This window comes from Melospiza melodia, chromosome 2 (genome assembly GCF_035770615.1).
Source record: "Melospiza melodia melodia isolate bMelMel2 chromosome 2, bMelMel2.pri, whole genome shotgun sequence".
Lineage (NCBI taxonomy): Eukaryota > Metazoa > Chordata > Aves > Passeriformes > Passerellidae > Melospiza > Melospiza melodia.
This window is the reverse complement of record NC_086195.1, coordinates 91,945,139-91,963,197: the sequence shown is the minus strand read 5'-3', so window position 1 is coordinate 91,963,197 and position 18,059 is coordinate 91,945,139. Positions and strand designations below refer to the sequence as shown.

The 18,059-nt window shown below is 40.9% G+C and overlaps 1 protein-coding gene across 6 annotated transcripts in view; it reads right to left on the bottom strand.

Annotated features, from left to right (window-relative positions):
- EPSTI1 (epithelial stromal interaction 1) overlaps positions 1-12,032 on the bottom strand; it is a 50,074-nt gene extending 38,042 nt beyond the window's left edge. For 2 of the 6 annotated variants that reach the window (XM_063149352.1, XM_063149351.1), the window contains exons 1-2: positions 11,732-12,032; positions 866-924 (exon numbers count right to left, since the gene is read on the bottom strand). In XM_063149352.1, coding sequence (XP_063005422.1) covers positions 866-924; positions 11,732-11,925 — 253 coding nt within the window. In that variant the 5' untranslated portion in view covers positions 11,926-12,032. The remainder of the gene's footprint in view (positions 1-865; positions 925-11,731) is intronic. The other 4 variants (XM_063149354.1, XM_063149355.1, XM_063149350.1 and 1 more) reach the window with 3 other exon arrangements.
- Positions 12,033-18,059: the final 6,027 nt, after the last annotated feature.

The following is an 18,059-nucleotide window of genomic DNA, read 5'->3' as shown; positions in this document are numbered from 1 at the left end:
GAAACCCAACCCACACCAGCCTGCTGGTGAAGCATTTCAGCCAAATTCACATGTTTGAGAAGAAAGGATTTGATTGTACTGTTTCCTCGAGGACTCAAGACATGAGAAGTGCTGACTCACACTCCTTCAGCTTTCATGTCTTGCATAAATCAATGCCCAGGTGTGTAGAACTGCTGTGCCCAGTCAGTCACCACTGTATACAGAATTTATTTCACATCTGAGTCTGGCTGTAACTTTGCCAATAAAAGACTTCAACATAGGCCTGATCTTTCTGGTAGAGATTCTGGCTGCTCCTGCTTAGCTACTTTCACCAGCAAGACTCAAAGCTAAGCAAAAGTGAAAATATATCCACAAATACTTTCCACCTAAAATTACTTTTATCAGTTTCAGTAGAAGAACATGCATTAACTCAAATGCATGTTCAAGAACCAATAGTGTCTGCAGTCGCTTTTGTTTCCACGTGGGAGTATTTCCAAAAATATTTCTTATTTATATTTTTGTTCTTCCTCCTCCTAACCCTGAGACTGTTCAAAGTTCCCAAATATTAATTAAATCCTGTAAAAGTTGGATAGAGCTAATTCCAGCATAGTTTTGCAGAAGCCATCTTGAACAACTCCTGCACTGAAACTACCAAAACCCTTCCGACAAGATTTATTCTGCGTGAAGTGAAGCCAGATGATGAGTAACTCTTAAGAAAAGCTACATCATCATGGAGAATGCTCATGGCATTGGCATTACTGTCATATCTGTACATATAAAAGCATTGTAAAAATGAGGATAAAAATTGCAAGAGCAATAAAATGCTAAAATCCCGAAGTTATTCAAGTCAAAATAGTGTATTATGATATTAGACAACTCAACTTACTTTGCTGCAACTGTTTTCTTCTGGTTTCATTTGGAGTTACCAAGACATATGGACCAACACTAAAATGAAAGAATACACTCTTATTTTTCCTGTTCACACAAAATCAGAACTAGAAAGTGTTCCTTCATCACCAAAGTCAGTTTTCTGCTGTTGTAGCAAACAACTTCACAGAAAAACCAGTATTTATTCTGATTCAGCTCTTTAGGAATTTTTGGTAAGTACAAGTACTTGCTATATTTGTAATTTGCAGCAGATACCAAGGATAATATTTTCAGGAATTTTTAGCATAGCCTTTGCTGTTCTTATTCAAGTCTTACTCTAGACTGCTGACCTCAGATCTCATGCATTTCAAATCAAATCACATCCTTGAATCACAATGTTCCATGTGGAAGACCACTGTCTGCTGGGAAGAACACTGGTGCTGGCAGTCCCACCCCTTACCTTGTGGGCACCAAGTGCCTTGTGGACTTAAGCAGTCTGCCCAAAAGTTGTCCAAGTAGTGTGCAAAGTCACACTGTGATGGACCCAGGTGACTTACTCTCAGCCTGAGCCTCAGTTTCCTTGCCAGCCTTTCATTTTCAGGCACCAGGAATTCCTTGGGCATATCCATCTTGCTGTCACACCTAAGGTGCGACTCACTGAATCAGGACAAGGGGCCTGTTTTGCCAGACTTAATTCAAAATGCAGTTGCTGTCTCAAGGAGCTATCAATCTAATGTGACAGCAAAGAGGCAAGCCAGGGTTCAGAGTGTATTAAGAGACTCGAGGTGATCAAAAGAGTGATGAAAACTTGTCAGTTCCACTTGGAGAAGACAAAGGGCTTTATCTCCATGGTGTATTGTGTGAGTAGGAGTTTACACAGCTCCCACTTATCAGAAGTTGTGCTATGGGGGTGCAGGTTTACCACAAATGCACTAAGAAAGTTGGCCCCACACATCAGAGTCTTGGCAGGGTTTTATACGCATGTGTGGGCACAAATATTTCATCTGGCTTCATTGCAGGAAAAGCACAAGGAGAAGAACAGCTAGCAAAGAATAATTAGGGGTGAAGGCTGAGCCTCTTCAGGAAGGGCCACAGGGAGTGGCTAGAGGACAAACTAGTAAGCAGAGAGAGAAGTTGGCACTGGAAAAGTAATGAAACAGTAAGGCCCAAGACTAAGGCTTAAAAGGGGAATGAAAATCAAGCAAAGAGATCAAAGTGCCCAAAGCTGCCTGCTGCCGTATCACTGTAATTCAGGATTTGGTAAGAGAGTATTTATATCCAATTACCTCTTTCTCTTTGAAGACTTATTCTAGGAGGATGTGGATTAATTTATGAGATTAAACTAGTAAAGATAGAGCCGTGAGCTTTAATGGTGCCATTTAATATGATCTTTTCCCTTTCTGCCAGCATACTCTGGTGCCCCTGAGACAGTGAGACTGTTCTGCACATCTCCACCGAACCCCAGACCCTCCAAGGCTGGAGTGAAGAGGGCAGCAACACCCCAGTGGCACTCACCACACAACTGCAAACATTACTTAAAAGAAGCTTTGACAACACATCTCACTTATAGCATAACACTCCCAAACAATGATTTCAGGTTTTTCTCTATTTGATTGAGTGGTAGCACTTCCAATTTATCCCAAAGTGCCTTTAACAAGCTGTTACACAATGTATCTGTTTCAAGACGTTTTTATAGCTTTTGTTTTTGTTTCAGATATTAAGATCATATTTCTCTCAAGTTCATACACAAAAATTATTAAGTACCTTTTAAACTCCCCTCCTCTCCCTTTGGCAGTGATAAAAGTTGCTGAAATTGTATGTTGCAATGCTACATATCTTCCTCCTCCAAAAATTGATCAGTGCATCTAGATATCACGCTGCTTCACAGCACTAGAGGGCAGAAGAGTTTTTATACCATATATTTTGATGACTTCAAACAGCATTTGTCTGGTTGATTTGTTTTAAGTTATAATCAATTTTTTTTAAAAAGACCTTGGCTTGTCTGGACATGTATGAGAAATCACAGTATCAAATCTAGCCCTTTTGCCATGAGTCATTTCCTTCATCTGCTTCTGCTTTTTGGCTGGAAGGCTCACACCCCAGGAAGCCAGGTGGGGGCCACTCTTCTGGTACCTGACCATGGCCTCATCTTCAGCACCTTAGAAGGACTGCACATGAAATTCAGCAAAGATCAATCAGCTTACCAAACAGGTAGAGGCAACAGTACATTTACCATCTGTTTTCCAGAGAGCAGATTAAGAGTTGTTGTGTTTAAAACAGTGTTTATTTGAAAGCAAAATTCATTTCCATTTTATTGAAATAAAGGCAAAGAAACTGAGGATGCCAAGTCTTCAGTGGGGGAGAGAAGGGGAGAACAGGACACCAACTTTTCTTTGTCTTTTATCTAATGCTTTGTTTTACTTATTATTAGAAATAATAAGGAAAAAAAAGGCAGGGGGGAGCATTATTGAGTTTATCTAACTTTTAGTATTCACCTTGGTCTCTGGAAAAAAATGCCAGAGTGTGGGTTTGGGTACTGGGATCAGGAATGGCCTTAAGCTGAAGGAGGGCAGGTTTAGGTCAGATACTAGGAAGAAATTCTTTACTGGCAGGGTGGTGAGGCACTGGCACAAGCTGCCCAGAGATGTTGTGGATTCCCTGTACTTAAGGTGTTTAACAACAGCCTGGTCTAGTGGAAGGATTCCTGCCCATGGCATGGGTGTTGGAACTAGATGACTTTTAAGGTTTCTTAAAGAATCATTCCATGATTCTCTGATCAGGGAGAAGGAGGAGTAAGTACATGGTAAATTTCTTGTGTGAGGGGTGAAAGTCAGGGTCCAAACTGGTTCCTTGCCTTTTACCCCTACAAGAGAGGAAGCCAAATGAGCTGTTGTCTGAGAAACTCTACCTGCCCTACCAGTTCTAAAATCTGCACCTAATATTCCTTCTTTTCTTGAGATTCTCTTTTTGAAGGAAAGGAAGTTAATGCAAAAACCCACCACCAGCTTCCACCTTGTGTTTCTATCCAGTTTGCAAGATATTTTATGTCATTTCTTTGTTCAGGCAAAACCTCTGATCCAGTTCAGCCTATAAAACCTGCTACAGCCTGTCAATTTAATATTCCAGTCAGTTTCTGGGTTGCCACAGTAGCCATAAGTCTGGAGCAAATTATCCTACTTACCTGGGGAGCAATTAAGGAAATGTGAAGATTTGAAGCTATCAGTGGTCTGCAGAATTTTGTGCTTTATACCAAAGCACACTTTATGAAGTGCTTCAAAATCCACAGACAGAAAAGATTATAAAGAATTTAAATTTACAGTTTCCCTAATAATGATTCTAATTGTTATAAGGCTTAAGCCTATCTTTGAGGTAGAGTTGTTTTATAAATACAAATACAGAAGTCACTGGAAGGGGGAGAAAGAACATCTTACCCCAGTTTTAGCTCTTCAAAAAAGACAAATCATCTTCTGCCTTTATGGATCATATTAATCTTGATGAGTGTTTTTTGTTTTATTTTCTCTGCAGAAAATGGGAATGTATTGACTCATTACACAGACTGAACAGATATTAATGAGAGTAAGAAAGTTGTAACCCAATAAGAGAATGTATCTATATTGAAATAAAAAAAAGGAACCTCCTATGATTTTTCAAGCAGATACACATAATATACCACAGTTGTGGGATTCTAAATGCCTATATATAATTGTGGTTTAACCCCAGTCAGCAACTAGGCACCACATGTCTGCTCGCTCACTCTGTGATGGGATCTCGGCTCACCCATGGGATAGGAGGGAGAATTAAAAGGGTTAAAGTGAGAAAACTCAAGGGTTGAGATAAAGACAGTTTAACGGGTAAAGCAAAAGGTGCACACACAAGCAAAGCAGGAATGGATTCATCACTCCCCATGGGCAGGCAGGTGTTCAGCCATCCCCAGGAAAGCAGGGCTCCACCACATGTAACAGTGATTTGGGAAGACAAACTCCATCACTTTGTACATCTCTCCTTCTCCTTTTCCTTCTCCCAGTTATGTATGCTGAGCCTGATGCCATTTGTTATGGGATACACCTCTGCCAGCTGGGGTCAGCTGTCCCACAGCTCTCACAACTCCCTGTGCACCCCAGCCCTCTCTCTGGTGGGGTGAGGCAGAAAAGGCCCCAACTCAGCGTCAGCCCTGCTCAGCAATAACAAAACATCTCTGTGTTACCAACACACTTTTGGCCACAAATCCAAACCATAGCCTCACAGCAGCTACTATGAAGAAAATAAGCTCTACTCCAGCCAAAACCAGCACATACAGAGAGAGATATAAAACATTTCAATAAGGAGAAACATGCAATAATGTCATAGATAATCTCTAATGATAGTTTACACTTTGAGTGATCAGTAACACCATGTCTGAAAACCTAAATTTTGAATCATATGTGTAAGTCTACTCTTCTAACTAGCTCAAGGACACCTCTTCAGTGATTTAAAGGCATTGATGATAACAATTTTTCTTCTACTTTCTTTCAGGTTTGTATAAAATAGTTTATTTCTAAAATTGAAAAAACCCATGGGGACTGCTGCTCACTGGTAATAGGTTTTGCAGAGCTGTGCTCTTCAGTTTTTCCTCAGGTCCACTCCGGCCATCTACCACAGGAGAGATATTCAAATGAAGTGTGAAATAGTTTAAAGAGTTAGAAAAGGAATGGGTGTTATAAACTGTGCCCAATTCCCCTGTGTTTTATACTGTGGGTGCAGTGGTACATGAATGTCACAGAGCTGAAAGCCAAATATCTTGCTCTGCTGGGCAGAGTACTCTGCATAACAGACAGAAACTAAGGAGAATGAAGTTGGAGAGCAACAAAAATGACTAAAGGGAAGGAGGCATGGGCAGATTCAGTCAGAGGAGTGAGATACTGCATTAGATAGTATGTTAAGACTGAATTTAAAAGAGATCAGACTGCCAAAGCCAGCTCTTGAATTTCCTTCAAAGATACACTAAGCTGAACTTTGCATTCATTTATCAGGAATTGTTTTAAGAGCTGTCAAGTCCACACCACCACAAAGTATTGTTTTCACCAAAGCTCCCATGCCTGATGGAGCAGCCACATGCTGCTGAGCAGCACAGAAGCTGCCAAATTAAAGGGCTACAAGATGCCAAATCTCAGCAAGCAGATAACTGTCCTGTAGGTATCCCTATTTTGCAATGCTCACACAGCCAGATGCTAATGATAATTGACAGCCACAATTCTAGACCTCAGCTGAGCAATATGCTCTGTGTCCCAGCAGCGCCATAAGCAGATCTCTGGGAGAGTGTACAAACCTTACATGCAGGCCTGGGGCTCTGGCTTTCCATCTTTATCAGTGGCATCATCTTACCAGTTTGCAGCTCAGAGACAAAAGTGATTTACTGGGGCTTAGCATTACACACTGTCTGACTTATCCTCACTGCACATGTGCTTTTAACACAACAGGCAGAAAATTCATTACATTAGCAGAAAATGTTCATCACCAAAAATTTACCTCCATAGATTTTGTCCTGTGTTTGCCACAGGCCAGGAATGCACTTAATTAACACAGTTCAAAAGATATCTGGAAGATTATTAAACCAGGGTAACTCACTTCTGTATTTGGTCCCTTTCATTAAGAACAGACAACATTTTTGGCATTGTGAGGATGAAAGCAAAGAGTTAGATCCTGAAGAAGTGAACTTGCAAGGGGGAAGAGTGAGAAGGGAGAGGGCAGCAGAGAGCAGTCCAGGAGAAAGTAAGAGTCAGAAATCTGCAGGAAAGAAACAGACTTGAAGTTCTGCTTTTACCCACATGCTTGCAGAGAAATTCCTGAAGTTAAAATTTAGTCAAAAGACTAAAACTGAAACTTGGAACTGAATTTCCAACAGTTCAGATGAGGCTCAGACTCAGCAGCTTGTTTTGGACTTAGCACATCAGAAAGAAGAGCGGGTGCTTCAGCCGTACTCTGTTTTGGACAATCTCAACCAACTTCTGAAGATCCAAGGAAATTGCCACCCTGAGGGATCAAATCAGGGAGCCAAGGGGTAGCTCTCAGCCCAAACTTGGCTCACAGCACAGCTTTCTCTCCTCTGGAAACACTAACATGCCATTAGTCAGATAACACCAAAGGGGCAGAGCTCACTGTGGCAGGGCTGTAGATCAGCAGCAGACCCAGCAAAGTCTAGAAAAGTCAGACATGGCCATGCTCGTGCCATCCCCACGTGCTAGAGCAGCTCAGTTCCCTCAGTGTGGCACAGTGTCAGGGATGTAGGGAGAGGGATGTAGGCATGTAGGGAGCATGCCAGAGCCAGCTGAAGCACCTGGTAATCCCTGGCCCTGAGGAGCATGGAGCATCATACGTGGGCAGGCCAGGCACTGGGCTTGGCAGCACCGAGTGCTGAGCCGAGCTCTCCCCTGCAGGGCCATGCATGTGCTGCATGTAAGGCTTGCCAGCGTGCCTGCAGAGCTCAGCAGGTCACATGCTGTAGCACATGAACGCTGAGATTTGAGCTAGTGCCATGCTCATCTCTGCTTCCCCACTTTTTCTCTTTTCAACAACGTATTTCCCCATCCACTGTCTCTGCAACAGAGAATTTGTCCTTTCATTTCCCCTGACCAAATGCAACATCCTCCCATACATTCCTTATTGATCACTTTGCCACAGGTCCTCATCAAGCTATGCATCAAGAGAACATGTCAGAGCTTGTACAAAGCAAGCTCTTCCAAAAAAGCCTTCTAATACAGAATATGGAAAGACTTCCTTCCCTGCCCCAAACATTATATGGCACAGCAACCCCTCCATCCAGACTGACAGTACAGTTACTGTCTTAATGAGACCCTGCCACCAATCCTGTGCCTGGAGAAAAGGCTGGCTACTGACCATGGCAAAGCTGGGCATCTCTGAAGCACTCCACTGGGCTGTAAACATTAGTACATCAGCCTGAAAGACAGAGAGTTGCGAGGCTTCTCCTGTGCAGCAAGTGGAGAGCTAAACTCTGAACAGATTTTCCATAATTCAAATTACCTGTCTTGCATTCCCACCAGTAGCTGGGCAGTGGGCAAAACAAGTATTTTCCTAAAAATCCGCCAACAGTTTTGTAGACTTTCCTAGGTTACAATATAAAGATGTATTCTATTCCCATCCTGCTGAAAACAAGAGGAGCATTGTTTTTCCTCATCTCCTGTTAATGGGCCCATCAATGCCTTGCTGTATGACTCGGAGATCACTCCCTCCAGCAGCCATTTCTCTTTAATGGACCCACCACCTGACTCACAGAATGACATCAGCTCATTGTGAGATGCCTCGCCCAGGGGGAGGAGCTAAGTATTCCCACCTGGATATAATCTGGGGTTGGGACAGGGCAAGCCTTTTCTACTGGATCTTTGGAGGAAGGCTACACCCTTTCTACAGGATCACTGCTCCAACAGAACTGCATTTGCTACTCCAGGAGGACTGCAGCCACCAATCCAATTGGACTGCTATCAACACCCTGACCAACAGGGTGTCAGGTTGTATTCTGACTACGTCAGTGTTTTTTTCTTTTTGTATTATTGCATAGATTTTGTTTGTTTGTTTGTTTTCTTTTTCCTTTTCATAAAAAGTTGTATTTCTGACTTGGAGTGTCTCACTGGTTTTGCTTTCAAACCAGAACATAGACTAACTATTGTTTTATTTTAAGGAAACTTTAGTTCATGAAAGAACTACTAAGTATAGCCTGTCGGCAATAGGATGAGGGGTCTTATAACACCATAGGTATTTTGGTTTTGTTTTTGTTGGTTTGGTTTTTTTAAATTCAGGATTAAGATTGGAAAAGAAAGGTAAGAAACCTCTGATAGATTTGGCTCCAGTGTCAAAGAATACAATTTCTTGAGTCAAGCATTCTAGCAAGTCCGCTCTCCTTTCAAACAAAATGATTAGGGACTCTTACCAGCTGTGCAGCAGTATATCTTCAGGCTTTATTATTTTGAATTTCAGTTTTTAATGGATTTTACCAGAACCAATATTATTCTTGGCAGCTTTAAAGGTGCTAAAGGCAGACTGCTGAATGGGGGCAGCAGTTTCTTTTTCAGGCACTAGCTATAGTTCACCCTCTAATTTTCCCACTTTCCTCCACCTTTCTTCTGTACAGACTTTTGTTTCTGAATAGGTATGAACAGAGGCAATTTGGAAATTTGCTTTCTACAAGTTAATTTCATGGCACTTAGCAGACAAAGTGAAGCCACTTAAATGCAAGCTTATTATTATAAGCAGTTTCAAGGTCTTGTCATCCTGGTGACTTTTTTCTCCATGGCCTGAAACCACATTCTATGTATAACTGGGTGGGGATGTACAAAGTGTGACTTCAGTTTTGCATTTGAACAAGTACTTTTCTTAATTAGGACCATTTTATTGTCACTTCTCGCCCTTGCCATATCATATAAGGGCTTTTCCAAACCAAAACTATCTAAACTCTAATACCAGCTGCCCACCTTGTATTTTTAATAGTCTGGTTTGAATATTCAGTGCTGAACCGGACTGCAACATGCTACATCCCACACATATTTACTGTGTCCAATCTAAACAAAAGGTCACCTAATGTGACCCGGAGATGTTCCTGAGATGTTTTCCCACTCCATATTTTTCTCACAGCCTGAGACAGAGATTTTGCATTGAAACAATTCACACAGAGCCTTCAAAAGAGACTCCAACTACTGCTTTGCTGGCAGCAAAACTATACCCCTGTCTGTTTTCAAAAAATAGCAAGCAGAAGCTGGAATAGAGACACTACTTGGCACAGAGGTATCCTGTTTGGGCCCCTCATGTTCCCTCTGCTATACATATTCCAGAAATCCTTTAGTAATGTTAGTCTGAGCTTTCTTCTCCTACTGTCACCCTGTAACTGCAGCTCTCCAGCTGCTCTTGTTACCCCAGAACCTGAAAACCAGAACCTGAGGGTGTTCCAATATTTTAGTTTTAAAGGTCATATTAAGAGATGTCACTGGCTAAAAAGCTGAGTCAGCTTTATCAGCAGTAAAATGATATTTTAATCTGAAATCATTCTTTAAATGTAGCTTGAGAAAAATGAAGAAAGTAATAATTAATGAAACTTTTTTTTCTTTAAGAATAAAGATCCCTACTGTTCTGTTTCAGTATTTCAGATGCTATCTTCTCCTTTAATCTGTATTAATTAAGGAAATTGCAGTTTAAGTGGCTTCATCCCATTCAAACTGCCAGGTAGCATCGCCTTTCTAAAGGGAAGGATGCAAGCCCCCCTCTAATTCACTTCATTTTTTTATTAGACTATTAGTTTCCCACTCATATTACATGGTTTCTATTCCAAAGTGCCTTTCCTTCATCCCTCTTCTCATTAACTGAATACTAATGCAGAGTTTAATTTGTACATCTGAGATTTAGGAATTAATTCTTTGTTAGTACTTTATGAAGACACAGAGAATATTTTCACACAGCAGAAAATAGTGCTCAGTGTTTGCAGTGGATGCACAACAGCTTTATGTCTGCAAGAATCATGTAAGATGAAAGAGGGAACAGGGATTTGTGTGATTATATGTGCTCTGGCCTTAAATTCTGCAGGGCGCTCTGGCAAACCAATTGATTAATTATTCACCTAACCTTTACCAGGGGTTTGTATGCCAGACAAACTGGGTAAACATGGTCATGCCAATGGGAAAGCTCCCACTGGCCCTGCTGGCCCCTCCTCCCCCTGAGAAACAACCCAAACAGCAACAAAATGCACATATTACAGCTACATAAACAAACTGGGGCTGTCCTTGCTCTACTGTGGATATGTGGCACTGTGAGAGCAGGCAAGACAGAGAATTTTTCATATTTGGAAGTGACAGAAAATAAACAGACAGCAACTAAAGAATTGTTGTTTGCTCTCCTGAAAGTCAATCATTAAAGTGCTGATGGATTTTAAAGGGACTCAGCTTTTAGTAGTCCCTGTATCATTGCTACCCAATAGAGAATCATTCACAGGTTTCAGTGGAAAGCTGCTGATCTCTGCTCACCATCAGCTGCCTGCCACCTCCTCCAGAGGTGGCTCCACCTTCTTCACCCAGAAAGAAGGGAAAGGAAACTGGAAGTGTTTGCAGTTTTGCCAGCTGCCCTTTGAAAGACGGAAGAAAAAGAAGCAAGCTAAGCAAAATCAGCACATAATAATAATCTTAGCATTACATGCACTGTTATAAGAACTCAGAAAAAGCACATATGGTGAAAAGGAATAAACACTTGGCTATGGTCATCTAAGTATATTTACATTAAACATACGTGCATAAAACTCTAACACAGAACTTTCAGTTTCTATTCTGCATTATATCTGCAAGACAGAGCTTATGTAAGTTATCTCAGGATTGTCAGTGGAAAGCAAGAGAGGGACTAAGCAGAGATTCCAATAAAGCACCAAACGCTGAAGCTTTAGTTTTAGTTTTGTGAGCATGAAATTCCTGGAAGCTGTTCTGTGTCCTTGACTGCATTCAGAGCAGTGCTGGAATGCAGCCTATATCCATCTCTTACGCCAAAGTAAGTATTTTTAGACTTTCCAGGATGAAATATTAGGAGGCACAGAAAACAGGGAGCTAGAACCAGATTTGAAATTTCACTTTGAAAAAAGATGCCAGACACCATGTATGCCAGTATCCAAGGTACAGAACTGGCCGCTGCTATGGCACGGGGTGTAAGCTATGCTGTCAAGAAGCCTTCCAGAACAACTTAGGTCCCATGTAGGAAGCTCCAAGGAGATGGCAGCATGCTGCTTGTATGCTCAGCAACATTCAGGCTTTCTGTAAAATATTTTCACCTTTAACAGTGTACACCTCGAGTAAGCTGGAGAACAGGCACCCAGTGCAGGTAGTAATCTGCATTAGTAATCTCAGTCAGGCTCCTTGTTACTTACTACTGCTTTTGCTGTTGTTGGTGTGCTGATGCTTGGCCTCCTTGTTTCTCTTCAGATGCTGTCAGCTTCTGGGTGTTTTCACCCTTCTCTGTTTCCTTGTTGCCATGAGGGTTACCCTGAGAGGAAGATGGCATATTGAAGGCAGTAGCTGTCCTGTACCCGCTGCCTTCCCTCCATCCTCCAGCCCCAGACATGGTTTTGCAAGTACCTTGCCTTGGCAGAAACCAGTATTGCTGCTATAGCTAGGGAAACACTCAAATTTTGGAGGGGCCAGAAATCAGTTTCAATTCCTGCTAAACTCCTCCCCTTCCTGAACTTTGGGCTGTCAGGCGTGCCAATACATGATCTGGTTTCTGAGGCATCCACCAGCTGAAGCTCAAGTTTCATCATCTCAATCACAGCACCCAGGCAGACAGAGGTCATAGGGTGACAGCAAAGCTGATCTGCACTAATAAACCAGGTGATAACAGTGTGCAGAAGCGTGGGGAGATCTGACATTTTTCTGATAATTTCTGACATATGTTTCTGATCTATTTCTGACATTTTTTTAAGCCAGCACTTCCCTGTGACAGAGGGAATAACTCTTGGGAGTGTTATTACCTGCCCCTGAAGGTGAAAGTAATGAAGGTTCTTGTTAATGAATCTCTAGGGGCAAATTAGAGTGAAAAAACTCTTTTCATATAATTTTCAGAGTTTACATATATATATATATATATATATATATATATATATATGAACAATTTGGTTGCAATGGAAAGCACCTATATAGCCATTTTGATTGTTATTATCTATAGCAATATGCCAGTATGAAAGCATAAAGATATCACTTAAAATGTGCGAGGGAAAAAAAAGGAAGAAAGAGAAAGAAAGGATAAGAGTAAGAAGATACATAACTATCACCCCTTGATTCACAATGAGACTTGAGTGTTGCTGTTGGTTGAAGTGATGATTGAAGGTCTTGATCAATCTGCCGGGGGTGTGTGTAAGAGCAGGCAATTTGGCATGGTGGAAAGCACCACCCTGTTTCCACAAGATCTGCCTCTTATCAGCCTCAAAGCCCAGCTTGTAGTCTCTGGCAGTTATAAGTTCGTCCCTTCTGTCTTTTGCAGACCAGAGATTTTTCATTACACACCCAAAATCTCATCTCATTCTTGGTGAGTTGCAAACCTGGTCTCAGCAAAGCACCCTGGTGCCTTCACAAATGGGCAATTACTTTGAGTCATAGTCAGTCTCTCACAAAGGGGTTTTTGGTTTCTATTTTGCATGAGTGTACAAGGAAAGATGAAGCTAAAAACTAACCTTCAGATAAATCTTAAGGCAATGGTCCTGAAAAATTCCAATTTGGCTTTTCAGTTCTGCTCAATCAGAAAACTTCTTTGACTTTCCTAATTCTACTTGAATAGAGGACGAATACTTACTGAAAATGGAGACCCTTTGAGTGATCACATCTAACCAGTGGTGGTAGCTATGGGATCTGCAGGGCTGGAGATCACCAGCAACATTTTTAATATCATTAGTGAATAAAAGATGTTTGTCAACTTCTAACCCAAGCAAAAAAGCACTAGCAATGCTACTCCAGGTTAATGCAGCAGAACTAAGGAGATCCAGCTCCACTCATGCAGATCTCATCACTCTTTGTCCTCAGCTGGGCAAGCTACACTAGAAACACACCACGGGCCAGGTTTCCTGACTGCCTGGACCACCTAGGTCTCACAGCACTCTCCACACATGCAGGGGAAGGAGTAAAGTAAAATGCCATATGGAAAGCCACAGGCTGCCTGGTGGTTGTAGTGCTCCTTGGGATGCTGCCACCAGCAGCTCACCTCCAGAGCTTCCATATCCACAGGGACCCATCTCCTAGGGCTGCCCCAAGAAGGCAGCCCCAATGGTCTCTCCTCCCCCCCGTCCCTCCTAACATGCTCTGCAGCAGAGATGATCTCCATTGGTACACAAATAATTCTGCAGACTTTGGAGTGCAAGGGCAGTGTGTTGTAAAGGGATGAACTGGTGCATGGTCCCTTGCACCACTTCCCTTCACAAATATATATATATATATCTATTTAATGTACAAGGTGGTGGCAAATGAAAGCAAGCACAAAGCTTACTCCCTTCCATAGAACTGGAGGGTTGATACAGGAGATGCAGGAGCACTAGAAGTAGCACAGAAATTATAGCCAAAATAACGTCTGGGGACTGCAAAGATTTGTGGGATAACAGCTGTGCCTACAGACACTCTATCTGGTAAAAATCCAGCTTTGACATCTGGAGTCTTCTTATCCACGCAGATTGATGTCTTAATAACCCATATTTAATTACAAGATTTGATTATAATTAATGTGGCCACTGCTGCTGTGTCTTCAATCCTATAATGTTATGTAAAATTCAGATCTAGTGTCATTTTCCTGTTGAAATTTAGTAACTTTTGGCTGAAAACAGTAACTGTAGAATCTAAATATTTATATCTATATTGCTCAAAAAAGAGGGATGTGAAATGAACCCAAGCTCTAAAAGCTTGATCGCTTTTGTTGCTTCCATGCTCATTTATTTCGTAGCTCTGTTGTGGACAATCCAAACCAACTCTATCCAGGACAACATCCAGGTCTGGCTCTGAGGATGGTTCATGCCAGACATGACCCCCAGAAAGTCGATACTGACTAGTGTACCAGATTTACCTTGTCCACCCCAAACATCTCTTCATCACTATCCCAGCAATCTCAGACTCACCCCACAGCCTCTGTGTGATACTCCAGTGTGTCATTCATCAGCCCTTCAGTTTCATGCTGCTAAAACACAACATTTGACAGGCTGCAACCCAGCTCTTACACTGCTTCAGACACATTGGGCTGAATATCCCCAAAATAATAATCAAGTTCCAGCATCATGGCAGTACCACCCAAGGCTCTCAGGATGCTTGGAGTTTGGTAAGGACATGCATATTGCCTCCACTAGGATCCACCCAGCCCCTTAGCTACTTCTAGCTTAGTCTTGGGCAGCATATGTATGAGTCTGTACTAGCTGTCATTAGGAAAAAGGATCAGCCTCCAGCCCTGTTTTATTTAGTGTCATAGATGTTAAACAGACGCTAAAACATCAGAATGCCAATGCATTCAGTCTCCTGAAACACCACCAAATCTCAGCCTTCCCAAATCCTACATAAGGATTTTAATTCAGTACTTACAATTTTCTAGACCCACCAAATACTGACTGCCAATTCTGTCTAGGGGCTATATTTATAGTTGCTGCACATCCCTAACTGGATCTGAGGTGGCGATGCACTGGCCCTTGCTATCAAGTGAGCACTCACAGTTGGTGGCTCTTTCCCTCCCTACCAGTAGGATAGGGGAGAAAACAGGAAAAGGAGTGAGAAAATCCGTTTGTAATAATAAAGCTTTTTTGTCTGTAAAGCTCTGTTGCCTCCAGCTATTAAAAACAATTTTTTAAATTTTAGTCTTTGGGAGACAGAAAGACAGAAAATGATCTTTCTTTTGCTCTGAGAAAATTCCTCAGTGGACATGTGAAATATTAAGAATCGTCATATTCCCTCCCTCACCTGTGTTTTTCATGAAATTGCAATAATAAAAGAAAATAACTTCTCTGGAGGAACATTTTGCACTGAACCTTTATTTTCAACTCTGCAGCATCATGAACTATACCAAAAATGAGAGGTATCAAAGACCTTTTCTCACTATAAAGGATCTGGGTCACCCAAGTCATCATTTCTTTGGGAATGTTAGATAGGATAAAACTCTCTTCTATGAAAGAAATAGTATTAAAACCCCCATAAAATTAAAACAATGTAATGTTCCCTATCTTTCCTTCCCTGAAGACAACTGTTCGTTCTTCATTATTTTACTGTTGGTTCACGGCATTTTAAGGTTTTGAATTTTTAAGAGTTTTTTTTTTTTTTTCCACAACCACAGACACATTTCATTAAAAACTAAGATTTTTATTTAATCCAAGAATACTAGAAGCCTAAAGCCTGAAGAAAAACATGAAAATGAAGGAGACCTTTGAAAGGACAGCCAGGTGAGCTTTTATACCACCCACTTTCTATTTTTCTCAGAAGTCAGGAAATGGTATCAGAAGGCCTTGATTGCTGGAGAAATGTTTCTTCCTTTGTCATCAGCATTAAAACACAGTCCTGCAGCTGAATATGAAGCTCAAGGGTTCCCATACAAAGCTTTTTTCCCTGAATATTTTAGCTAAGTAGGTAAGACACACAGCTGAATATACTACAGAGCATATTAAGTAATTGATAATTGGGAACATATCTCTATATTTTAGAGCAATGGCAAATGATGGCAAATATCCCCAGAGGAATATCTACAATTAGAAATGCCTATTTAGTTGTTATACCATGATGGCAAAATAAGAATTGAATTTTCAGAGGTGCATTTTACTTTACCAATGTTTTTTCTGGCTGAGTACTCTACTTTCCTCTACAATTAGGTTGATTGCTTTCTGCAGGGTTGATAGAACTAATTGTTACAGCTGAAGACGCTGGAGAAGAGAATTTTCTATGATCTCTGGAGAGGAGCCCCAAGAGGAGGGTAAAATGTCAACGTTTGGTTAAGATTTATTCTTGTTTAGATTGAGGACTGGAATTTGTCAGGTTCAGCAGAAAGAATGCCATTAGCTTTGACAAGTACGTGTGTGTGGATGTGTTGGGTAATCTATTTAGGAGATGTAAAATGCTGCACACACTTCCCATTTTATTGCAAAAAGCTGAAATTGACGGTACCTGTCAAAAAGTATCATCTTCCACCCTCTAAAAGAAAATTGACCCTTGCTTTCTCTACAGTATTACAGCAGGTTCACCTCTCCTTTAGCTAATACTGCTTCAGCAAATGGAAGTGGGCATTGAAAATATAATTAACCTGGGGTCCAGAATTTGCTGTATTGAGGTCTGGTGCCTGAAGATTATTGCTACATTTTAGAAGCAGCTCTTTAGCCTGGAGGATGCTATGCATATCTTTATTGCTATATAAATAACACTAAATAATAAAGCAGGGCTGTTTTAAAGGTCTGATGTTATAAAAGCAATCAGGACTACAAATGAATGATTTATATAATTAAAAATGCCTTCAAAAATCTATTGGAAAAGGCAAAATTAAGTGGTAAACTGTGCAAGTGGTATCAGAAACAAAGATGTCTAAGAGCTATTGCTCCAGCTCTGTGTCCAGAATGAAAGTCCTTGAGAAGCCTGGCAGTATTAAAATAGTATTTGCTGTATTCTTGAATAGATCTTTTTTCTTAACAGCCTTTAAAGCATAGATTTACTTATTCACAAAAGATACATGGGCTTTTTGGCATATATACTATCTTCTACAAGGAATAATTATACTCTTTGAATTCCTAAAGGCCATGATTAGTTCCAGCTTAGGATTTTATATAATATACTACCTTGTGGTACCTAGTCAACCAAAGGTGTCATACAGACAATTATAGTGTCTAGAAAGAACATGACATTCTTTATTGTATTATGTTTCCAAATACATTACCTAAATAAATTAGTAGAAGTCCACAGCTCATAGTTTTTTTTAACTTTTATAGTATATTGTGGTAATTAAATATACAAATGCTTGTAGGAGAATTAACTCTTACAACTTCTAATCCTGGCTGAGAGGATTTATTCTTCATTCATTTGTATGCTCATGACAATTCAGCAAGGCTCAAGTACTGACTTTTCCAGTTTTATATGATATGCCTCATGATTTCCTTGATAACTTTCAATTATACTCTCTTCTCTGCCTGACCTCAGAAACTTTTAATCTTTAGGATGAAACTTTGGTCACAGCCATTCTAATTTCACTGATCGGGTGCTACATTTACAGATTCTTTGGAAATTCTCAGTGGTAAAAATCCCAAATACTCGCAGGATCCTTTTTATCAATTTCACAATATTTAACCTGGTTTAACCATTTCTAGATTCTCCTTTATTCCTGACAGAGACTCTTTCCAGCATGGATCCTGACTGCAACATGGAACACTGCAGCACAGACTGGTTAGGGAAATAATTTATAGGAAAAGTATGCAGACAATTAACTTCAATGGCATAACAAATCTGGACAACATTGCTACACATTAATAGCGACAATATGCTGTAACACACCAGTGTTAGGATTGAATTAAATAGTAATGGACAGATTGTCTCCACCAGCACCATCCTGTGCATAAAGTAGCACACAGCTGTGCCACGCTGAGAGGAGCTTCGGGAGAGAACCATAACCACAGACCCAGCTGCTTTCATCCCTCCCCTCCCAGCTTCCAAGGAAAACAAACTACTCTCTTTCACTCCTGGCAGAAGATACATTTTCCTCATGTTGAT